A 25818-nucleotide genomic window follows, 5' to 3' on the forward strand; every position below is an offset into this window, starting at 1 on the left:
CTAGCAGGGATGGGCCTCAGGGCAGTGATAGCCACGCTGCCTCCGATGTTTCACAAGGGGAGGAAATCCTGAGGGATTTGGAACAGCAATGAGAGGATTAAAGGAAAAGAGCAGAGTGCTGGTGCTGCCTTCCCTGGGCAGGCAGTGGGCTCTGAAGGATGTGGCTGACAGGAAATTGCCCTCGCTGTGTGACCACACCCGACTGGAAACAGTTCACCTTCCTTCCTCTAGCACCTTCCCCAGACAAGCTGCAGGCAGAAAGAGTCAATAGTAAGGATTGTACTTTCCAGTTAAGCAGTGTTTGGATTTTTTTTTTTCCCCATGAGTGGTTTTCACTTGACTGAGTGAATTGATCTCAGAGTGGTGCACTTCTGCTTTGGCTCTTCTCAGAATCTCTGGGTCTATTTTTCTTCTTTCATGGTGGGATTGGTTGCAGCCAAGTCGATTGACTATTGGAAGATCATGGCTTCTGAGAGATTTACTCTTTTTTAATTTTAAAAGTCACTGCAGGTTAAGATTGATCTCCAGTACCCTATTTCTTCCCCAGCTTTTAACCTTTTATTTTAGCTGAGCAGACACATTGGGCCAGATGCTCGCTGTGAATTTGAAACCCTGGTGTTTAAAACTGAGAAACCCATCATGAAACCCATCATGAAACCCATGAACTCTGTAAGGACAAATCCTGGTAAACGCAACCAAAAGATAAAAATTTCCACCCTATCCCAAACTGTAGAAGTCATGCTGCATTTTGTTGTAATATATGTTTAAATAATTGAGTTAGCGGGCCTATCAAAGGAGATGTTCTAGAGAAGATTGAATATAATATGATTATTATGTCTGTTGGTCTCTAATGACTTTAAAATCCCTCTAATAAGGATAGTAATAATAAATCTTCATTTGTTCATCATTCCACTTCAAAGCTGATTTCCAGGGCAATACATAATATGTAAATACCAGTGAAGAACAAAATGCCATGATAGAGCCTTGAGCATTGTTGATTTTAGCATATGTTTTAATAATATAACATCTTTTGTAGATTAATTTTATTTGTGCCTTTATAAAAAATTATGGGATGCTCATATGGGGAGGAGGTTATTGAAGTAATTCTTCCTGTAAGAAAATAAGTGGTAATGTGATTTGGGAAAATAATATTCTAGAATCTGTTCATTAATCTGAGAGGCTTAATCCAGACGTTTCCATGGAATTCTTGGGTGCTTTGCAAAACAGGGAGTGAAGATGTCAGGTAGGAGTTTTCTGAAAAAATGAGAATATTATGGTGGGATTTCTGTTATTAAGAGCAGCTCCAATTGCTAAACCTGTCTAAATAAAGCCGAACTCAAAGCACAATACTTTATAAACCAGTTTATGTCAGAACAGCTGGGAGAAGGTTAGGAAAGGAAATCTTCAGCAGTAAAGTATTGTAATGAGATTGGAAAACTGATTAATGCACAAGGGCAGGCTGGATGGGGCTTGGAGCATCCTGGGCTAGTGGAAGGTGTCCGTGCCCATGGCAGGGAGTGGGATGAAATGGCCTCTAAGGTCCCTCCCAAACCACTCTGGGATTCTGTGATAGTATCTGATTGCTTCACAAGCTCTAGGGCAGTTTTGTTTCTCACCTTGATGCTTCCTTTCTTCCTGTGTGTTTTATGGGATTGACTCCCTTCTGTTCATCCCTGTCTTGTGACAGAGATGAACAGAATTTCCTTCCTTGTCTCTGTCAAAGACAGCAGAACCCTGGCTTGAAGTAAATGCCAAATTGCTAAAATAATTGAAACCTTTGAAATATCTCCACTCTATGCAGAAGGAGAATAGTAAGGGGGAATTTAGACTATGATTTACCTTTCCTAAATATGCATTGTCATCTCCAAAAATAGCGTGTCCAAATCTTTGTAGAGATTAGTTTGCTTTGAAGGCTCTTTCCTTAACAGGCCAGAAGTATCATCTTACTGAAAACTTCAGTCTTGGGATGTTGCTCAGGACAATTCAAAATATCTCTAGGCCTGGCAAGACTCTTCAGATGTTCTTAATTAATATGAGGTAACTTCTAAACCCCTCTTGTTCCAGTACACAAAATTCTGGAGGTCATCTGGCCATTTGAAGTGGGGAAGTTTTCAGTTAAATTTTTCAATCAGAAAAATACCTGAGAAGTGTTTTCAGTGAGTAACACCTTCCTGTTGTTATACCATTATAACCCCTCTCCCTTCCCCTCAACTCTCAGGGTAAAAAAAATAGCTGAAATTGAAAATGAGAATTTTTTCATTCTAGAAGACAGTGGGGCTGTGCTCAGTGAGCTGAAGCTGTCTGGAATGCTGTAGCTTAAGCAACAGTACCTGTATCTTGTCAAGTGTGGATGTGTGCTGAGACCAGAAGGTCTCACTGCACCCAAACACGGTTCCCTTGGCCTGGCAGCCTTTATTGGTGGCCTGTGGTGGTTAGCTGATGAACCCTCCACCAGGAACTGCTCCTGCTCATGTGGCTGTCCTGATACGTTCTGCAGTATCAGCTCTTACTCATGCTGGGGACAGATGCATAAGGGGACCAGCCCCATGCTGTGTCCTAATTCCATACTTTAAGACCATAACTTTTAAAAAAGACATTTTCAGGCATGAAAAATATTTCTGGTACAATCACAGGCACTTGTTCTTAATCCAAGCTCCTTGGAAGTGAGTGGCCTGTAGGCACCCTTTCACTGAAAACTCAGTCTCAGGGTCTAAACCCGAATATGACAGAGAGTTTCAAAGAAGGAGATTTCCATTGCTTAAACTCAGACACTGGCTGAACTCCTGAAAGGGAAGGTTTCGTGTTGTTCATGGTTCCAGCAGCTCATGTTATAAAGTAGGTCTTGTTCCAGTGCTTGAAAGCTGAAGAAAAGCAGGTGAGTGAGTGCATTGCAGCAGAGGGTTGAAGTGCATGAGCATCTTCTAGAATTGTACTGGATTCAGTGTTTCTTAACTGCCAGAGGGAAGGTTTAGATTAGGGATTGTGAAGAAATTCTTCCCTGGGAGGGTGCTGAGGGCCTGGCACAGGGTGCCCACAGAAGCTGTGGCTGCCCCTGGATCCCTGGAAGTGCCCAAGGTCAGGCTGGACAGAGCTTGGAGCACCCTGGGACAGTGGAAGGTGTCCCTGCCCAAGGCAGGGGTGGGATGGGATAATCTTTAAGGCCCCTTCCAACCCAAACCATTCTGTGATTCTGTGATTGTCTTTCCTTGCCTTGTTTAGCAATTTGTTGATAGCCTGCTTCTTATCTAAGTAAACAGGGGGCAGTCCTAAACAAGTGTTTCAGGAAGTGAGAGAAATGAATAGAACCAAACCCTACCTACCCTGGTTATATTCGGGTGGAAAACGTAACAAAATTGCATGTGTTATCTAGGTTTATGATGTATTTGTGTAACTCTGAGAACACCCTTGGTAAGTCAATAATTTACTATTTTATTACCATAAGGAAGCAACAGAGTTTAAAGAAAATCAAAACAAAGCCAAACTGCACCCTCAGGTTTTGTCTAGTTATGTATTCAGGATCAATATGTGCAAAGAAAGTGTTTTCCACATGAATTAAAACAGTATTTTCACCTTTTATGTACAGAAATGGCTCATGTTTATAGCTCTTGGAAAATGTGCTGCTTTTGCAGAAGAGGGAAGAGGCTGCTCTGAACTGTGGGTTGTCTAAGAGTAGTAACAAAACAAGGTCTTCCTCCCTCTCCAGCAAAGAAATACAGATATATAGATATATAAAGAATACAGAAAGAGCAGTCCCAAGCATGGCAATGAATCATATCCAGGGAATGCAGTGAGGAGCACCAGGAGACGAGGCTGGAGACGGGGAGAGGAGAGATGGGAGAGAAGATACCTACAACGTGAGGCTGAGGTCCCTCCAGGAGATGGGACCAAAGGCAGGACTAGAGACAGGCTGACCTGCTCTGGCAGGGGCTGGAGGCCCAGGTCTCAGCAGAAACAGAGCTGCTGGATCCCCGGGCAGGAGGTGCAGGTGGGGTCTCAAGGGGCTGGTTGTGGCCTCTTAGTGCACTCTGACAGCAGCTGTCCCTTAATTGTGGTCTGTATGTAATGATGGTAATGGAAATAGTTCTCCCTTCTTCTACTCTGCCCCATTTTTCCCCCTTGGAAGTGCAGAAACACTGATCTGGTGTTCCTTAGGGGTGACATCCAGGTCTGTGGAAAGGTTCCTGCAGGCACCAAGAAGGTACCTTGCCTCTTTTTGCAAGATTAGTTTTCAGCGTCTATTTTCACCAATCCAGCAGAGAAGAAAACCAGTTCAGAAGTGATGGGAGTGTAGCTTTTTAGATACCTGGGTGCTGGAAGATTACTGGTTCAGGCAGTAGAGCAACAGTGTTTGAAGATATTTCTTGGTGCCTATTTGAAAAGAATAATCAGAAGGACCTCAGAAGAGATGTCTTTCCTGAATGGATAAAAGATCTTTGCCATGGAAAGGTTGCTGAGGTTTTCCTACCTGAAAGAGAGTTGGACTTAGAACAGGTGTCCATAAATTAGTTAGATAGCCCTTGCACTCTGTAGTGACCTTCTTCTGGTGGTTAATCTTCTTGGACTGTTTTTACAACCCCTTGTCATGGTATTAGATGAGGGAATTATTCTGCAAAGTCATTCTCCTTAGTGGAAGGGAGCTGTTTTATTCCAGATCTTTGCAGTGCTGGGTTTGGAATGATACACACACAGTTGGACTCAGCACTTCAAGTGGGGATTTACAGTACAGAGAGAGATGGTGAGCCAAGGTGGAGAAACAGTTGATATCCCAGTTTTAGAAGCAGAAATTAATCACAGGCAGGTCATCACTTCCTTGCTTCTTATTTACATGTGAGCTTTCCCCTTTTGCAAGCTCTGTCAGCATCACAGCACCCAGAGAGCGACCAGAGGGCAGGGGGCTCCAAGGGACCCCGGGTCTCTGCAGTCCTGGAATGTGGGCAGAGGAACGTGGTGTTATTCTAGGGAGTGACCTTTCCTCCAAGCTGCTTAGCTCCATGGAGAGTCCAGTCCAGCCCATACAAATGAAGTGACAGGGGTGTGCATTTCACAATTGCATTAGTGGGCTATAAATAGGGCCATACATCCGCCTTTGGCGCTGGCTAGAAAGGAGCCAGGATGTGTTTTCTGGCAGCCTTGGTGCTAAAGGAAATCCGTTTATTTTGTGGTACAGACACACTTAGTTTTTCACTTCATCTTTTAAAGACAATCTCTGGCATTCATTGCCTACCTGTGGGTGCAAACAAGGAAAAATCATGGCAAAAAAGCCATATACTTTCAATTACTGCAGTGTTCCTTTAGCCGTTTTCCAAGTGTTTTGGTACTGGGCCACAAATTTGGAGAAATAAAAACCAAGAGAAAACGCCAAAGCCTGAAATTTAGCCAGAAAACACTCACTCTGGGGAATAATTCCCAATTCCCCAGGTAAGCCTTGTGTAGCTGCATGGGTGTGTATTCATTTCAGCAACACAAGGCTGAAATTTTTAAGGCTGTAATTTTATAGTAGGAAATACCTACTGGTAGAAATAGCTGTTAAATACAAAGAAAAGGTACCTGAGCAGTAAGTATTTGGTATATTTGTGTACAGAGGAAGTGAACGTAGAAGGCATTTTTCCAGGAGGTAATTCTCCAAAACACCGTGCCATCATGAGTATTTTAAATAAATATTACAGCCAAGTGGTCTCATGTTCTCTTTGGTCAGAGGCCCAAGACTGACAGTGCTCTGTGTTGAGCTAGCAGCAGAAAAAGAATGGGAAAAAATAGAAAATATTAAGGCTTCTGCCTCATGTGCTTGTGAAAAACAAGGCCTGACTTCTGCTGAGTGGGTGTCATTATGCCCTGCCATGCACTTTTTATTCTTACCTGTATGAGCGGGGGCTGTGGCAGAAAGGATCAGGTTTAGGGTGCTTTTAAATTCTGTCTTTCCTTTCTTGTCACAGGAGCACTGCAGGGGCTGTTCAGGCAATTGGCATGCAGAGCACTTCATGTTCTGTGGTCCTGGGAAGGAGCATGCAGTCACCTTTGTTTCAGGAATTACGGCTCCAGGAATGATCTTGAGCTATTCAGAGGGGAAAAGAGCTTGGTTTTTTCCATTGGAGTCTCCTAAATTGTGTAATGGTCTGTATTTGTTACAATTACATGCATGTGATCCCCTGGATTTGTTGTCAAGTGGTCACAGCCCCAAGGCTGCCAGAGCTCCAGGAGCATTTGGACAGTGCTCTCAGGGGTGCACAGACTGGGATTGTTGGGGTGTCTGTGCAGGGACAGGCTTGGACTGGATAATCCTGGTGGATCCTTGACATCTCAGCAGATTCTGGGATGCTCTGATTCCATGATATACTGTATTTCTAACTGGAGGAACTGGGTGCATCTTGAGATCTTTTTAGGGTGAAAGTACCCATCTAATGCAAGTGCTCTAAGCACATATTTCTTATTTTGATTTTTTTTTTTTAGTTACTACTCTTTTTTTTTCAGACATCGGTATTTTACTTTCTTTTAAAAAGTGTTGCTCAAAGGGAAGGGAAGAAGGCATGGAAAATCTGTAGCCAGAGTAAAATATTAATATTTCCAGTAGATTACTTCTGGAGCTGCTAGATGGTCTGTAAGTAAAATAAAGTAATTAACTTCTGTATCGTTTGCATCTGGAAATGTGTGCTGTATTTTATAAATCAAGGTTTTGTTAGCTCTCCCCTCTTGGTTTAAAGAAATTTTGACTGTGAGGAAATGTTGCTGGTTCTGGGAATTTATTCAGTCCCTTCCTTATTGGAATTAATAAAAATGAAATAGCTGCTGATTTACAAACACTCTTTGACTTCCATGAGCAGGGAAAGCTTGATAGCTTAATATTAATAGAAAAAAGTTACTATGCCAGAAAGGGTATGAAAATCCATTTCAAGTCATACGTTGCGGGGCAACAATCTCATTTAATAGTTGACTGATTGAGAATGGCATTGCTTGTTAAGGAAAGAGGAATTGGCTTTTTTATTGACAAGGAAACTGAAGGCACCTCATCCTGTATTTGCAGTAATAGAGATGTGTAATTTCGAGGGTGTGGAGTGGTAATGACTTATTTTCCAGGGAACACTTGGGGCAGCTCCGTTTGGGAAGGGGTTTGGGTGGATGGATCCCTGAGAGGGACTGTAGGAGGCAGAGCCTCCAGTGCTGCACAAGGGATGTCACAGAGATGGTCAGTGAGGTGTTTTTCCTGGAGTTCAGTAGTCCCTGACTGGTTCTGTGCCAAAGTGAGGAATGTTCAATGCACAGACAGATGGGGGTGGGGGGAGGGTCAGCAGAGACTGGGAGTTTCATTACTGACGTTGAAAAACCTGAAGAGAATGAACTATTTTGTGCTTGGTGTTTTTTTTTAACTTTCCGAGGGAGAATTTCAAGCCAGAGCAGTGAAATGGAATTGAAGGAGCCTTTCCAAGCTGGCTGTGCTGTGCTGTGTTCACAGCAGCCTGGATCCAGACACCCACCTGGGAGCTTCATATGAACAGTCATATTTTCAAGGCACAGAGCCTTTGTTTTCCTCCTGTCCATTCCTTTAATTAATCTCTCTGCCGCTTGTTTCCTCTCCTGCTTTCATTTCTCAATTTCATCTTTTTAGTGGGCTAGATAATTGCATTTACTGGGTATCCTTCCTGCCAAGCACTGTGGCTGTAATCTCCTCTACCTGAGAAATGGTTTCCTTTGAACAACCTGGCATCTGCCTCAAAGTTATGTGTTAATTAAATGAAAACAAAAAGGTAAAAAAAAGTGTCTGCGTATATATATGTATATATATGTGTATATATATATATATACACACGTATATATGTATATATGAATTATATAGTTTCAGCAAGCAGAAATCTGGGTAGCTGAAAGAGAGTTATGAGTGCACACCACCAGCACTGTTCTTTGGCTTTGTAATTACAGAGGAGTGCACAAAAGTCTTTAATTATATGATCACATGGCAGGTTTTTCAATACCATCTCACATATGGTGTTTCCTCAGATCTTGAACACAAAGCCAGTATGAGCAAGGCAGAAATTGTGTGTTTAGCATTAACTGGATTTGGGGATGTTGAGGCTGTACTTTAAAATCTTTCCTGAGATAATGAAATGGCCTCTGAGAGTGTAGTTCCTCTGACCTACCTACAGCTAAGGTACACCTGGCAGATACAGAGCAGTGCCCCTGGTGTTAGTTAAAACAATCCTTAATTCATAATGTGACAGAAAATTGTATGTACAACTCCAGTTTTCACAGGGCTTGGACTGTATGACAGCTCAAAACATAGCATAGCCGTGGGGACTTTTTGACCAAGAAAAAACCAAGCAGTGGTAGGACCCAAGAAGAAAAAACAAGTAGAGGGAACTAAGAAGAAACCAAGTCAAGATGGGAAGCAAGTTACCCCCTCCTTGATTCATATCAGCGGATGTACAGTGGTTTGTTTCTGCAAGTCACGTGCCAAATTTGAAAATTAAACCTATAGAAACAAGGGAGCTAAATTATGGCTTCATCATCACCTGCTGCCTTTAGAGTGGGGGGAAAGGAATCAGAAAACCCAGGATACACAAACTGAGTCACCCGAGGAGCAGCAGCACTGCAGGGGTTGGGACAATGCCTTTCCCCACGGGCAGACATCAGGCTGGGAGAGGACAGTTACCCAAGGGATGGAGAGCTGTGAGTGGTTTGCAGCTCTGGAAACTGCTGACAGCACTGGTTAATGTGGTTAATAACTGGTGGGTTAATATGGCAACATAAGGGTTTGTGCTTCTCCAGCAGCAAAGATCAAGATCGTATCCAGGACAGTTCTGGAGCTGTGTTCTGTCAGGCCTGTCGGCCTCAGAGATTGCTGCTGGAAGATGTCATGGTTTGGGCCTGCAGGAGGGAGGTTTAATAAAGTAGAAGGGAAGCTGCTAAATTTTTTCAGGTAGGCATCACCCTTGGCAGTGAATGTTTCACAAAGCACTGGATAGCTTAGAAAAGAGCTACTGAATTCAGTGTCTCACTGAATGTCCTTCCAATTCTGCAGCAATCCTCCATTTGGGGACTGGCTTTTGTTACACTGAATGTCTCAATTCCCTTTTTCCTCCAAAAAATCAGCCCTAGCAGTCACATCTGCCTTGTGCAGAAGCAGTTGTTGGCATTCCTTGGGTACACGTTAGGGTTGTGTAGGAAGAAGAAAAAGTGCTTGAGGGTGGGCTTTGCAGATGTGCTGCGATCTGTGTGGTGTGTTGATTTTTAAAGAGCTGTTCTGTCAGAGAATTCAGATTTTGTTGGCAGAATTGGTGTGTTGTTCATGTACCTGTTCCCTGTTTAGTATCTGGTGGTGTCCACTGCCTCGACTCCCAGCAGTGGCTGTATTTTTAGATTGGATTAGGGCATGGTAAATTAATTTGGGAAATCCGAATGAGCATTTTCAGATAATCCTTTGAGAAAAATGGGTTGGCTTATTTCCTAAGCTATTTTTATTATTCTATTCATGTTAGTAAAGCAATGATCACTTGGATCAAGAATTGCCTGTGAATAGATAGCTTTGAGGGTTGGTAACAGAAGACAACAACAGGCTGCTCACCCAATACTGGTTGACCTCCAGTGAAATTTCACTTCCAGTCCACATCCAAGTGGATCAGAAACCCACCCCCACAGCTGAGCAAATGCTTCAACCCTGTAGAATCAAATGAACCATAGAGCTGCTGCGCTGTGAGTGCTTGAAGCTGGACCTAAGAAGATAATGAAGATATCCTCCATTTCTTAATATTTAAGAAATATTAATTTGTAGGATTTTTGCAGCTACTCTCTCTGACTGTTGACTTTTTCTGGGATATTTGATGTAACTTCCCTGGTGCCCATGCAGTTGATCTCACATACATAGCAGAGATGGAAGAACCTGAGTAGCTCACCTCACCCTTCCAGTCCTCCAGAGCACATGGACACGAACCCGTGGCACTCCAGGCTGATGACTCGGGTGGTGGGAACTGCAGCCACCAAAGAAATCTAATTTTGCTCCTTGACTGTCCTGATAAAATTTTGGTCTTTCTCCTGATGTATGGCCTGGCTCTTTCTAGGGCTGAGCCCACCACTGCTTGTGTCCTCCCAGTGCAGCTGTGGATCTGGGAGTGCTCCTCCTTCCCAGTGGCACTGGAGATGGGCTCCAGGAGAGCTGCATCCAGCTCCAGCATCCCAGCACAGGCAGGACATGGAGCTGCTGGAGCCAGTCCAGAGGAGGCCACCAAGATGATCAGAGGGATGGAGCTTTGCTGTGAGGGAAGGCTAAGAGAATTGGGGTTGTTCAGCCTGGAGAAGAGAAGCTTCAGGCCTTCCAGTGGCCTTCCAGTGCCTGAAGGGAGCCAGCAAAAAAGATGGAGTGTCTGTTTCCAAGGGGTGGAGTGACAGGACACGGGGAAGTGGCTTCCCACTGCCAGAGGGAAGGGGTAGATGGGCTATTGGGAAGAAATTCTTCCCTGTGGGGAAGGGTGGGGAGGCCCTGGCACAGGGTGCCCAGAGAAGCTGTGGCTGCCCCTGAATCCCTGGAAGTGTCCAAGGCCAGGCTGGTTGGAGCATGGAGCAACCTGGGCTAGTGGAAGGTGTCCCTGCCCATGGCAGGAATGGAACTGGATGATTTTTAAGGTCCCTTCCCACCCAAACCGTTCTGGGGTGTTTGGCGTGTTCTGTGCTGAGCATCTAAGTGGCTCACCTGCTGTTCTGTATTTCAGTTCAATTGCATCAAAATCTCTTATGGTTCTTAACAAATATTTTTAGAAAAAGCAATTCAGTCTTTTATCTAAATATAGCTTTGAGCTTTCAAGCCTTTGGGAGAGGGGAGCACGTGAAGCTTTGATCCGTGGCATTTACAGCAGTAGGAGCACTTTCTGCACCTGGCAGAAGTAAGTACAGTGCAGAGGAATTTGTTAGACAGAAAGCTCCTATTTTACAGAACATGTGGTTAAGTGTGGATGAAGGATAAATCCTGGCATGTCATGTGATAGAAAGACAAGAGAAACTGCAGAAACATATGTGGCACAGGAGAATGAAAGGGTGTTTAGAAACTTCCCTCTTGGTGGTATGACTGAAGTACCACTCACCTCCTGCCTGATACTTGATACCTTGCTAAAAATAGAGAAGAGGCTCACCCATCGTCCCTCTTGATGACAGTGCAACCAAATCTGTTTGTCCTTAGATGTCTGAAATGGGAATGCAATGGAAATCAGCATTCTATTTATTTACTTATTTAAAGGCTTGCTGTTTAACCAAATATTTCTCCAAAAGTCACAGTGACTTTAGATACATTTGATAAAGTTATGCTTTTTTCTGGTCTTGTTCCTTCCTTTAAACTGAGCTAGAATTATTGTCATTGCCCATAGTCCTGTGGTAAAGGCTCTTACAGCCGTGTCTGGAAATGCTGAAGACATTTTTCTCATGGGAACCACCACAGTTTTGTGTCCCCCACCCAGTAATTGTTTCAATATTCTAAGTTGATATACTCATTTATCATTGAAATTGTTATTAATGAGTGCTGTTTTTCTTTGTCACATTGCCATGGCAACTGGGTGACATGTTTGAGTGGAATTATCTGTTTCCAGATGGAGATCTTCATTCATAAGATTTGCCTGCTGAGAATTTTTGCAGCATATTCAGCTTCAAAATTCTTCCTCCCTATGCCTTTCCACAGTTTGGAGCTAGAAGCGTTCCTGCTTTCTGGTTTATATCCTGTGATTTTGTAGTGGGTGTTATGCTTGCAGTATTTCTGTCTTTTGTGGTTCATTTAAGCTGTTTTTCTTTTGATTTAATTGAGTTGCTTTTCTTCCACTCAGGATGCTGTGACAGTCCTGTAAAACCATTCCTCCCCCATATGAGTTATTGGAAATTTTCTCTTTTTATATAATACACCACACAATAGAAGACAGAACTTGATTTTGTTTTTGCTCCTGAAAGGAGCATAAGGATGCATTTCTCTGTATATATGATATGTCATATTCTGAGTGATAGTGTACTAATTTTTTAAATCATATTCACTACTTGATTTTTAATCCTATACTGGAAAGAAGCATGAACATGTTTCACTTTTCTTTTTGATGTAAAACTGTATTTAGGAAAAAGACCAAGGCAAATATGTATAGAGTACAGATTTCCTTTATTCTGAACTTCTTACAGTTTTCAAGGTCTTGTTGGCTGCCAGACTTAATGAGGTCCTGCTGGCTCTCAGTCAACATTTCAGGATTTCTCTGGATTTGTTTCTGATCACTGACCAAAATACCTCAAAATGCTGTGTTTACTTCAGTAGAAATCCGAAGATAAAACTTAAAAGATGTTTTTTATCATCCTTTGCTTCTTCAACTCCAGGTCACTCTTACCTTATTGAGCAGAAGCAGGCTGGCAGTTTGCACATACCTACAGGAAAGGCATTAAGGATCTATTCATCCAACCTGTCTTTAATCTAATTTTCATATTCACCTAAAACTGTTAATGACAGTACACCTCATGATCTCCTCCAAGGTCTGTGCATTGGGTAAACATCCCTTTTGCATGTTCATCCTGCCAGTAACTTTAGAACAAGAACAATCTCATAAATAGCTCAGAATCTGTAGTTTCTAAACACCTTACCTTATGTGTAAGGTATCTATAGAAGACAAATTTTGTCTTCACCTAGTCAAAAAAAGTCTATATATCGTTGTGTCCTCTCAAAAATAATATAATGCAATCTTCTGCATTGAATGATTTGATTTTAATTCCTGTATGTAGTATATTTGAAATAAAGGATGTTGTCTTACCTGTGAATAAGGTGTTACTTCTCTGTTACGCCAGCAAGCAGTGTCCTCCCTAGCTATATAATTCTGTGTAATTACTTAGCTGTTCTTTTCCCTTGCAAAGTGGAATCATACCCATTTATACGTCCTTCCAGCAAGAGACTTCTCAATACTAACAAATGTTACCAATGCATTATGTCAGTGCTCCTTGTTTTAAGGAAGGTATTTTGCCTGTGACAGGGAACTAGGAGAGCCTATGAGTAATGGTGTTGCTTCAAACGTGATGAATCTCTGATCTGCTCCCTTCATTTCTGTGTGTAGCTGATAAAACAGTTGTGGATGGCTCAGTTACTAACCAAGATGGGGTTGGTCCTTTCCACAGGCCGGTGCTGCATTTCCCTTCTGCTGTGATGTTGGTGTGTGCATGGCTTGCTCAGAGCCCCTGGGAGTGCTGGAGCTGGGAACTGCCTGGCACTGTGGGCTGCTCGTCACTCCTCCAGGCACAGGAGCCTGAGTGCCAGCCCCTCAACCCTTTCCCCAGGGTGTGATAATCTCCTGGCCTTCCAAGGAGATCCTCAGCCTTAGATTGTGTCAAAGCTTTATTGCTTTTTGAGATACAAGCAGTGATTTCTTCTGTTCAAACACAACCATCTATTTTAGCCAGGACATTTATATTAATTTAGTAAGACACTTTCTATTACTAGGCTGATCCTGCCAACATCTACAGGGGCTGCTTGTTTTTGTTTTGTTTTGTTTTGTTTTGTTTTTGATCTGTATCCACAGAACCACAGAATGGGCTTGGACTGGAAGAGATCTTTAAGCCCATCCAGTGCCACCCCCTGCCATGGGCAGGGACACCTTCCACTAGCCCAGGTTGCTCCAAGCCCCATCCAGCCTGGCCTTGGACACTTCCAGGGATCCAGGGGCAGCCACAGCTTCTCTGGGCACCCTGTGCCAAGGCCTCCCCACCCTCACAGGGAAGAATTCCTTCCCAGTATCCCATCTAATCCTGCCCCAGTGGGAAGCCATTCCCCTAAGGAAAAGTTGGATTTCTCCAAAGTAAGACTTGCTGTTTGCTGTGGTGGATTCAACTTGTCCAGAAAATGTTACAAAAAATGACTGGTTTATTTTTGGAAACTCTTGCTGCTCCATATCTTGGACATAAATTATCCAGGTGTCTGCACTTCTGCAGTTGGTAGGATGGAGGGGAGAGTAACATTAGCTGTGTTGGAGATAACTGAATACTTACTGTATCATCAGGAAAGTGCTGAAGTTTACTAATGCTGTTGTAAATACCTCTAGAAATATCACAAGAAATCTGAGCAAAGTTCTCTGCCACCAGTTCAGAGCTGCTTGATGCATCTGTTAAACAATGCAGCATTTGAAAGATCTGTGCCCATGTCCATTGTGAATTTAAAATGTTTGATCTCTAAGGCTCCATCCTATCCAGATGTATCAGAATTTCACGTGTCAGTCTGATTATCCTGGCTATCAGTCAGGGACTCCTCGGTGCCCTGGTTGACTTGCTCCAAGGGATGATGTGTGCAAGGAAACATCCCTCCTGTACCATCTCCAGAGGATCAGCTGCTGCCTGGATGTGTTTGATCACAATTAATCTCCTGGAATAAGCAGCAGACACGTTTCAGGGTGATTTTTGCCGTGGAATGTGAGCCCCTCCGTACCTTCCTCATTTTCCACAAGGCTGGGCTGAACTTCTCTCTCCCCCAGTGCACACAGACAGGCTGTTGGTTGGGAAATGTCCTTTGTGCTGCTTTCTCTTGCTCATCTGTTTCCCCATTCAGATCCCTGTGTGCCTCTGTGGGAGTTTGATGCTTTTTCTGCGTGTGGGTTTTATTGCTAATCACAACAGAGAGCACTGAGGCTGGGAGGAAAATGTAAGTTAGATAATTGCAGTCAATCACCTACTTCTAATTCCCAGGCTTTATTGTGTTCAGCCCTTTTGGGTTTATGAATTGTCACCTCCAGACTAGCTGAATTACACTTGAAAAAAAAAGAAGATTAAAACAAACAATAAAACAAAACAAAAACCCCTCAGAGTTGTTCACATTTACCAATGCAATAATATTGTCTTAAATTCTTCCATCTGATTTGAGGCTCTGCATCTGAAATGTTTCTATTTGGTAGATTCAGTTTATTTGAACTGTATAATAAAGAAAATGTATAGATGTGGACTAGACCAAATGCAAAACCATGATGTATTTTTTAAGATAAGATTGTTGTTTGAAACAAGTTTATTTTAAAAATAGGCCTTACTTTTCAGAGCAAGGCTTATTTAACTTCTAGACTCTGTGGTTAACAGTTTCCTGAAAACACCTTTGTCTAAATAATATTGGTTCTTTTTTTAAAAATACAGTAACTCAGAAAAATCTCATTGTGCTTTGTTTTCCCCTTAGTATAAGTGAGAGAAATTGCTTGAAAGCCCCCCAAAATGGGGAAAGTTTGTGCAGTTGTCTTCTAATCTGCCATAGTTTTCCCTTTATTCCAAGTATACTGTGTTTCATTTCACTCTGTATTAATATTTTCTACTTTTGTGGGATGAAGTTTCTCTTCTGCATTGTTTATCCTGGCTGGAGGAGGGTGGGTGCACAACTCTGGGTGTTTTTTCCAGTAGATTAACGTGCTACAAAGATAACCAGAGCAAAAAGTGACGGAGCAAGGGCAGTGTTGGTCTTGCAAGAACTGGGTTCACAGGCTGCAGGGAAGAATAATTTTTCCTGAAATCCCATCTTGTCCCACCAAGGAAAAAAAAAATCCCTTGTTGGAGCTTTGAGTTTACTGTGGTATAGAACCTGTATATCAGATAACATTTCCATACTTCCATTTAGAGCTGGGAATGCCAATTTTTGAAGAGCTGATAAATATTAGGGACAAACCAAGAATCCTCCTTTTATTACTTATTTTCAGGCTGGATTTCTGTCTGGGTAATGTTTGTGTGCAGTAAAAATGGTGGTTGGTGGGGGAAGTGGGAAGAGGAAGATGGTCAGCATGGGGCCTTTTCTCCAGAAATCATTCTATGACTGTGCATTGTGTCATTAGGAAAAAGAAAATTTAAAAAAAGGCAAAGTGGTTATGGTGTGGCTTGGTGTTTTTCTAGCTTTTAACCTATATTTCAACCTATACCACACATACTTTAGTGGCCTCCATCAGCTTTGCTGTGCAAGGAACACCCATGAGCAGCCTTCTCTGGAGTAACCACTGTACATGGCTTGTTGGTCCACTGAGACTGAAAATCCAGGGAGGGTGCAGGGGCAAAGGACTTGTTTATATTGAACATGTTAAACAGAAAAGTAGGAATTTGGGAGAGAGTACACAGCAGACATCCCTGTTTCCTGCTGCCATGGCTATACTAGACCAGAGAGCTACTGAAATTCTTACTGAAGCTTCAGGCAGGAGAAACTTCCTTTGTATTAGTCACTTGTAAGCCTTTGAAAAGATACTCATGTAATTTTTAGTTGCTTTGCTTAACTAGGGTCTATTCTAGTCAGCTGTTTTGGTTTTAGTTTGGTTTTTATCCCAGCTGCTGAACTACACTGGTTCAAATTTATTTTTTTTTCTTTTTTTTTTCTTGGTGCTCAGATGAGTATAGGATCAAACCAGTGGAAGAGGTCAAATACATGAAAAATGGGGGAGAAGATGATCAGAAAATAGCAGCCAGGAACCAAGAAAACTTGGTAAGGATTGAACTTATCACTTCTCTAATGAACTAACGTGGCTCTGCGTTTGTAATAGAATATGCAGCACCCTCCAGCTCCGGCTTACGCGAGGCGAGAGGATTTTCTCCAAAATGTCACAACTCCCTGCAAAGCTCTCATGGAAGGTGCAAAATACGACTTTTTCCTGCTTGTCTTTCCGAATTAGGCTCTACTTGATCTTGGAGTGAGTGCCTCCATGATTATAGGTCACTCCCCTCCGTTGCAGATCTGAAAATACGCTTTATTTGGAAATGTGTGTGTCTGTGTTACAAACAAGCTGGAGTAAAACAGCACTTCCCTGCCATTAAGAAAATGACCTAGTTACGTAAATATTATTTGCTCTACCCTTGCTGGTTTTCTGTATTTTAAAATTCCCAGGGAAAGCAGTTTGGAACAGAAGAAAACAATATATTCATAACACAGCAGTCATGAAAATCGTGTGTTTCTTTTGCCCTGATTTGAGTACTTTGCCAGCTTGTAGTTCCACTTTAAGGAAGGCAATCACAGGTAAACTCTTAGGACTACTTGAAATAACTAAGATGCTGTTGAAGCAGCTTAAAAATCACAGTTGAGTCACTTCTGGCATTTCTGAGAAGTTGTGTCTTCTCTTCCAAAGCTGAAGGACTGTAGGTTTTGTTATTGGCTGGCTGGAGCTTTGCCCAGTCAGAGTTTTCAAAGACATCCCACAGTTCTTGTAGTTGGGTTCTCACAAGTTCTCACATCTGGTTGCACTCGTTCAGTGCAGCTTTTCTTCATGTAGAATGGTTGGGTTTTCCACTCTCCATCTCTAGGTCAGAGGGGAAACATCAGCAGCAGATCCCAGAGGATCCATAACCATCATCACCAGCTGAGGATTTGCCTTTTGCCATTATTGGGCAGCTGTAGAAAAAGCCACTCTCTGGGGTTTTTTTTTACCTTTCATGAAGATGTGAGCTCCAGCAACCTGGCTACTTTACATTTCCTCTCCTAGTCACACATATTTACATTACACAACTACAGGTGCATTCCTGTGGCAAATGGAGTTTATTTTGCTGCCCTGCCCTGTGGCTGAGCAGCAGGCAATACGATTTCTTCTTCAACTTCCAGATCAGCTATTTGCTACCTGCAGTTTTGCATTGTTGATGCTCCAATGGGTTGTGCAACTTCAGCTTGGAGCAGGATTTACGGAGTTTTTTTAGAGGTTTTTAACAGATTGTTGGGGAGTCCTGTGCAGGGTCAGGAGCTGGGCACAGTGATCCCTGTGGATCCCTTCCAGCTCTGGATATACTGTGATTTTACGTTAGATTTTTGACTGGCCTTCAGCTGCAGTTAAATGAGAGTATTTGCAGAAGGTACCATGTCACTGGAATGACATCAAGGAAGAGCTCAGGAAAACTCAGGTCTGCTGGGGTGACACACTTGCTGAAGGTCTATTTGAAACTAGCTCAAGATATTTTGCACTTTGGTTGGTGCTAGGTGTCTTGTAGCACCCAAATGTTCACCTGATTAAATGTAGGAAGAGCACAGTGCTTCTTATTTTATTATTGGTGGGTCATGTTTGATGGGAGCAGTGAGTTATACTGGAAAATGTAACAATAAGGATTTAGAAGGCTGGTGGAGCTCTTCACTGTCATGTTTATCAGGAGAAAAAAAAAAGGCAAAGAACACAATAAAGTCTTCAGCCAGACAGGATGGATATGCTTTAAAACAAAAACTGTCTTGCCCACCAAAAAGGCTTTATTTTCCTTTTCCTCATCTTACTATAAGGAGATTACCTTGTCTGTAATATATGCAGCTTTTTAATCCTGGGAATTGTCAAGTCCTCATCGGTTCTGGTTTTTTTAAAGGGGTTTCACTATTTGAGTTCTCCTTAGTAAACATGTTTTAGCTCACTGCTTAGAAGATGGGTTAAGCTACCCATCACGGAGGCTTTCATTTCCTTAACGTGTGAGAAGTTGGCAAGCTCTTACATAATCCCATCTTCTCATCAGCCATTTCCAGGCAACTGAAATTTTAGGAACAAGAAAAGGCAGTGGGAGAATTGACTGGTCCTTTTTCCTCCCCTCTTGTTTCTTAATCTCACATTCTTCATTGTCACAGGGCTGCAAATTTACATCCCCTTCACAAACACAGCCCAGATGAGATGTGTAACCTCAGTGTCTGGGAACTGCTCTGGGTGGGTTATCCTATTCCCTGATAATGGTGCTTGAATTGTGTTATTCAGATGCCACTGATTTTTTTCAATCCCATTATCATCTCTGTTACTTTTTTAAGGTATTTTGAAGTCTTGCTTAAAAAAAAAAAAAAAAAATAAATCTCAGCTCAAGTGAAAATAAACCCGCTTCCCTTGTAGCTTAGGCTCTTTGATGTGCTGCCATCTCTGCCTTTGGTGCTGCAGTATTTCTGAGTCAGGGGGAAGGAAGGTCACATGAGTAGATAAAGAGAATGAGAGGACATGGCAGTCATCAGGGAAACTGGCATTTCACACTGGGTGCTGAGGTCAGATCCAGGCTTGGACTGTGCTTGAGGAAGAGCCAGAGAAGGGCTGGTACAAATGTGGGTGTCTGTGGGAGGACGAGGCTCTGTCAGTGAATCACCACCTTCTCAGCTTCAACCTGAGGCTTAAGCAGGGCTCAAAACTTGAGCAGGCGTGGCACAGTAAAGCAGAAATGCTCTGAAGACACCGTGCCAACAGGAATGGCTGTGCTAGGGCTGTGTGCCAGGGGAAACAGGACATGCTCCATGGGAAGACATTTTCTGGCAGAATCAGAGGCCCCCTTGGGTTAAAATGTAGGCTTTTAATGGGGGCGGGAAAGAAAATAAGATAAACTAAGCTTGTTTTGCTGCCCTTCCTTTGAATCCATAGGCCTGATTCACTTCTTTAGTCAGGTTGTTTCTCCAGGTCTCCACCTGCCATTGGGATCTCTCTGCTCCAGGTTTCGTTCCAGGTACCTCTGACACCCTCCAGAGCATCTCCACCCTCAAAACAAAGTCACAATCATTGCACTTGAGGTGATAGTCCCACATCCTTGCAGCCTGCAGGATGGGAATGGGATGAAGCAGGATTAGGTGCTGGAGAGCTGGGACTACGCTGGATGCTGTCATTGCACCATGTGCTTTGGTGGTTGCTCAGCTAAACCAGGAATGTTTGGAGTCAGATCAATGAAGAACTTGTAGATAGGTGAAAAAAGAAGTAATTTGTACATATTATATATGTTTTTAAATCACTAGTGTTGGTTTGTGCATATATATATATATATATATACACACATACACACACACATGTAAAAAACCATGGAAGCTGTGTTGGTTTTCATGTGAGATGCTGCACAGAGGATCATGTGTGTGCTTTTATTCTTGGAGGTAATTAAGCAGCTAGGATGGTTATTTGTGAGTTCAGAAGCAGAAGCCTGGCTGGGATGTTTTTTTGGGATCCTGGGCTTTGTCTCCATGCCCAGCATGATGCCAATGTGCCACATGTGTTACTGAACTCCACCCTGTGTTAAAACTAAACTTCAGCTCCCCATGACTCCACAGTGACTCTACAAATCCTCTCCTGCATTTCCCCATCTTCTTGGGGGAAGGTTTTACGATAAGCCTTCTCCAAAACAAAAGGAGTTTTGCCAGCATTGAGTTTGCCACTCAGCAGATCTGGATGGGGTTTTTTGGCCCTAAGTATTAGCCAAAGCTAATGGTGGCTAATCACATGGATTTGTCACTTTGAAAGCCAAAAAGCCAAAACTCAGGCAGTATTACTATTTTACAAGAAAGTATGACCAAAATAAATAACACACTGATAAAGATTTAGTAACTTTTTGTTTGGAAAGGAGTGTTCAGCTCTACACCATCATGTTAAATATACAGAGTACAATTACATAACAGCCTTTTTAATACACGTAATAGGCAAATTTAATTGTCCTCATTTCCATACCCTCACAGCACTCCTGGCTTTCCACTGTAAAATACTACTGCCAGAAAAAGTTAAATGAGATGTGTGGTATTCCTTCAGCTTAGCATTGCTGTAGCAAACTTCAGGAGCCAGACCAATTTTCCTCTGAAATGGGCTGTCATAGTATAGATATCCCTGAAAATACCAAATCCCTAAAGCTGCATTTCTCTTCTGTTGGGTGGTTATCTTGATATTTATTGCAGTTCAGGTTTTGGATGTTTTTATAACTTTTATTCATCCTTTTCTGGGCTGCGCTGGCACAAAAGGCCCATCACTTGCTGGGATTTTTATGTTTTGTTACCCAAACCCCCAAAATAATTAGGTATAATCCTGTGTTTCATCCTGGAGCTCCGTAGTGAAATTGCGTGTTAGAGCTTGAGATGAATTCCTGCTGGAGCTAGGAGAAAATTGCCTCTCTGTTGCTCTTGCTACCTCTCACTCCACCTTTAATAACAATGTTTTGCTTTTTGTTTTACCCAATTTCCACACATTTCCACTCCACTTACCTGCAAATGTGATTTTTGTCTCTCTTGAGCTTCTCAGCGCAGCTGCTGTTCTCCATTTATCACCCAGCTCCACATTACTTGGAATTGCAAATCCCCTGCCTCTGTGACTCTGTATTCAACACCAGTTAACGTTTTCTGTAGTGATGTGTCTAAAGTAGACAGTAATATCTGATAGATGAAGTGTGTGAAATTAAAAGCCTGACAGAAAATGCAGATTGAAACACCTTAATAACCATATAAAATGTAATATGGAAAAGGGAAGACCCTTATTTAAAGATATATATCATACACAAGATGTAAAATGCATGTTATAGATACATCAATCATAAATATTTTTGATCTGCAGTGTAAAGATTGGTATATGTCAAATTCCACATCAGTTTAGGAAAATACATTTTAATTCTGTTACCAACCTGCCCAGTCTAGGTGGTAAAAAGAACTAAATAAAAAAGAAATAAGCCAGCTAAAAGAAATAGAGTAGCCACCAAGTTTATCTGGGGTGTTTGTGGTATCTTCCTTTCTACAGGTGTAAAATACCATAAGGGCAGATTTAAGCATGGAAATATAATTAATTTGTTACTTTAAAATACTTGAAGCCAGTGCTGCTTATTATTGCTAGGTAAGCTTTGAATTGCAGTGTTTTAAATGCATAACTGCATTTTTATTTCAGCACTGGTGCAGTACATTGATGAAGAACTTTGTAAAAACTGAAGTTAGCACATATTAATGCATATTCCAGTGTGAAGATTTCTGTCTCTGATGTCCTAATTATTTATTTTAAACCATTGTGCCGTGGCAGTGTTTCAGAAAACACAGTTTCAGGATAGAACTTGCTCATGCTCTGCTTATAAGGGGAAGAAAACAAAAAATGCCTGAGAGCCTTCAGGCCTTTAGAAAGAGGAGATTTTCCTGGGTTTTGTCTATCCTGAAGAGTTTGGGTGTGTTAAATCCTGCGCTGGCTTTGCTTTCCTTGCGGCGTGTGACATTCTGCAGGAGCCCTGTTCCACCAGCACAGGCTCAGCTCCAGTACAAGTCTTGGGAAAACTTCACCCTCCTGTAAAGGATGAATATCTAGAAATATATTTTCTGTATATAAAGGAGAGGCTATTAATTTAGCCGCGTCTTGCCCTGCCTGTTTTCCCTTCTGCTTTCAGATCACAGATTCCCAGGTTGGTTTAGGTTGGAAGGACTTTAAAGCTGATCCAGTGCCACCCCCTGCCATGGGCAGGGACACCTTCCACTATCCCACGTTGCTCCAAGCCCTGTCCAAGCTGGCCTTGGGCACTTTCAGGGATGGGGCAACCTGTGCCAGGGCCTCCCCACCCTCACAGGGAGGGATTTCTGCTCAGTAACTCACCCAACCCTGCCCTCTGTGAGTTTGAAGCCATTGCCCCTTGTCCTGTCACTCAGACCTTGTCCAAATTCCCTCTCCACCTCTCTTGGAGCCTCTTTAGGTATGGAATACCAGTACATATAGATGTAGCATATATATATATATGTGTATGTATAGCCTCAGCTTAATGAAATACTTGGAGATGTTGGTTCTTGCATTGGAACCCAGGCAGGGTGAAACCCACAAAAACACACAGCAAAATGTACCTGGGGTCACTGTGGGAGGGGAAAAAGAAATTGAGACGCCCTTTTTTTTTGGTTCCTGGGGCATAGGAGTGCTAAAAGGCCCAAAGTGAGCATCACCAGATGTGCATGGAGATGGGATAATGTGCAGAGATTCTTGTGCTGTTGATCCATCCAGCTCCAGTGCTGCTGAGAGCTGGGAGGGAGAGCAGGGAGTGGAGGGCTCCCAAGCCAGCCTGCTCCCCCACACGATTCCCTCAGGGACAGGCATCCACTCTGCCCAGATGCTGTGTCAGCCAAACCCCAGGGCCCGGGGCAGCTCTGTGGGAACAGGTCCTACAGGTTCCTCACAGCCCAGCATGGAGCTGCTCCACATCTGGACTCTCCTCCCTCCCCTTGACGAAACAAACCACAAAAAAAAGCTGCTGCTACAAAAGTGCAGCTCCAAAATCAGTGAGTAAAGGGAAGCCAGGGATTAAAATTCAAAAGTAAATAGATGAAGGAGGGAGGGGTGTAATACCAAGCTCCTTCTGCCCGAGGTGGCAGGGTTCACACTGGGCTAAAGGAGGTGGGTGGGCTGGGCACCCCTGGCCCCTGCCAGAGGTGGAGCTTCCTCCAGGCAGAGCCACTCTGAGCAGTGCTGGGACAGAGAGGGCAAAGCAGGGGCTGGGCCCTACTTGGGGAAGGTTCCAGATCCATGGAGGAAAATACCTTTGTAGTTCTGGGTGCCTGGTACTCCATCCCTGAAAGTGTCCAAGGCCAGGCTGGACAGGGCTTGAGGCAGCCTGGGCTAGTGGAAGGTGTCCCTGGCCATGGCAGGGGGTGGCACTTGGATGAGTCCCTTCCAACCCAAACCTTTGTAGGATACTAAGAGAAATTTTGCATTCTACTTTTGTAAGATGATACCTAGAAAACCCTCTGGGAAATACAGTATTTTCCTCCAGTCTTTGTTGACAGGGCCTGAGCTGACACATTTCGTGCTGCATGCCATCCGAGGTTCCCTTTCTGAGAGAAATGAGAATTATAGAATCATCCTTTGGATTTCTTTTTCTCCCCAGAGTCTGAGATTCTAAATGAATGCTGCCCTATCACTGTCAGTACTAAATGATTACAGCATTTCAATTTTCATAACCCAGCCTCTCCAGTGTTTTTTGCAGCTGAAATAGAAGTGCAGAGAAAGGACATTGTTACTGGAGCCAGTTATTTTAAATGCTGTGCAATTATCTCATTTCCATATTGCCCATTTCATTTCAAATTTGCATTGATATTCTTCAAAGAATGGTTTCTCATAATGAATTTATGACAGTTTTAGCTCATTCCACTTACGGGTCACTGCATATTATATAGACATCAAAGTAAATGATTGCACTACATATTAATATTCTTCTTCTGGATTCCATTAAAATGGTTCTGGTGAAGAAGTATTCATTTTTCCTCCAGTATTTAATTTTGAAAATTTAGAAGATAAATTAACACCATTAATAAGTATTTTTAGCAAGTCAGAAAATCATACAAGAATTGTTGCATTCCAGGTGCATTTCTTCAGACCAAACCTTGTTTCCTTCTTCCCCCTTTGTTGAATAAATCCTCACAGTGCCCTATGGGGAGGTAGAATGATATGATTTTGCAGGTTCTTGATGAATGTGATTTTAAAGTAGAAAGCTTACAAATACATAGTTCTATTTCTTTCAAAGTGTATTAAAATAACAGTGTCCAGGAGCAACATGTAACTGGGGGCTTGATGGGGGAGAAGATGTGGCAGTGATGGGCAGCTCTCAGGAGCACGGTTCAGGACCAGCCCACATTGTTAGTGGAAAGGATTCCTGCAAAACCTGCAGAGACATTCTCACTGCCACTGGTGGAAACAGGTCATTCTCCGTACAGGTTGTGTTGTTTACATGCCTGGATCATTTTAACAGGTGAGTTTCTGACTGGGATTTTTCCCCTCCTCTCTGGGAAAGCTGGTGCTGTTGAGGAGGATGGACACAGAGCTGTTGGTGAAACAGAGGAGTCGGCAGCAATGGCAAGGTGGCAAGTTCTTGATTTAAGAGTTTCTTCCATGATTGTGAGGGCCAGAAACCTTCAGATTCTTTTTTTTTTTTTTTAAAGAACATGAGCATCTCCACACTTGCAGAACTGAAGCTTTAAGAAAGATGAGCTGTAGCATTTTGCAAGCTGTCAGCAAGAGAAGCTCTCTGTATCCTCTGTTTTGGTACTTACTATTCAGCAATTGCCTAGTAGGTGTTAATAATTAACTGTGCTGTTTTGGAACAGAAGATGGGGCAAGATACAGGCAGAATGGATCATCAAGAAAAACCTAAAATCATCAGAAGTCACCGATGGAGACTAAACCTGTAAATCCAGGCAGCTGCTATGGCCTGAGAGTCCCTGTTGGGAGTACTCTTGAGCATGGGTGAGCTGTGATCTCCTGGCCTTTTTGTGACAGCAGCAAAGCAGTTCAGGCTTTCATCTGTTCACATTTAATTACAGATATTATGTGGGTCTGCTCACACTTTCTCTTCAGGCACTCCTTGAGTCAAAGTGGTTGTGGAGCAAATGTAGGGTCCGGGATTTCCGTGTCTGGTGAGGTGCAAATTTCAGACTGTCGTATAGCATGGAGATAACAACAAATTCTTCCATAGGTGCTTCCCTAGGTGTTTACCCATACAGCCTTTGTGGTCTCTCAGTTTTAGTCTGCATACAGTATTGCATCTGGAAAAGGAGGGGAGGGATGTGCCGTTTTAGACCCCAAACCAATACAAATGTGGTGCGTGGGGCGGTGGTTAGAGGTGGCCTTGGCAGTGCTGAGTCAGTGCTTGGACTAGTGACCTCAGAGGGATTTTCCAACCTTTGTGATTCTATGAATTTATTAATATTGATGCTTTGAAGCTGAGGTGAAGCCCTTGTGACTTTCGGGGCTGGTTTCAGGCAGATCCTTTGTGCAGTCAATGTGTTTTGGCTGGAACTTGGTTATACTGCAGGTATTTTTTTTTCAGTAGAAAGTGTTTTCTTTTGCAGACTTTCCTAACTGATGTCTTTGAAGAGCAGTTGAAGGAGGTGAACTTGAAGCCAGTCAAATGAAAAATGCAAAGATCTCCAGCACCCAGTTTGGGGGATTTAACCATAAAATCTCTGAAGATTTGAGTTGGAAGGGACCTTAAAGCAGTCCAGAGCCCAAAGGAATGTGCATTAGTGGGAGTTAAGTGACCCTCCCAGAAACAGGCTGGAGGGGTAAAGGAGGAAGGGAAAAATGTGACAAGAAAGGGAAAAAGGAGTGGAAACGCCACAAGGAGGGGTGAGAAGAGACTCAGAGGCTCTCTGCAGGCCTGAACTTCTCTTCTTGCCATGAACAGCACGATAGCAGTGTGTTG

The 25818-nt window shown here is 42.9% G+C and overlaps 1 protein-coding gene across 1 annotated transcript in view; it reads left to right on the forward strand.

Moving 5' to 3' along the window:
• C10H1orf21 (chromosome 10 C1orf21 homolog) overlaps positions 1 to 25818 on the forward strand; it is a 108130-nt gene that overhangs the window by 47609 nt on the left and 34703 nt on the right. Inside the window, exon 3 of the mRNA XM_063407753.1 lies at positions 16323 to 16417. Coding sequence (XP_063263823.1) covers positions 16323 to 16417 — 95 coding nt within the window. The remainder of the gene's footprint in view (positions 1 to 16322; positions 16418 to 25818) is intronic.

The sequence above is a fragment of the Prinia subflava genome, chromosome 10, assembly GCF_021018805.1.
Source record: "Prinia subflava isolate CZ2003 ecotype Zambia chromosome 10, Cam_Psub_1.2, whole genome shotgun sequence".
In the NCBI taxonomy this organism is placed as follows: Eukaryota; Metazoa; Chordata; class Aves; order Passeriformes; family Cisticolidae; genus Prinia; species Prinia subflava.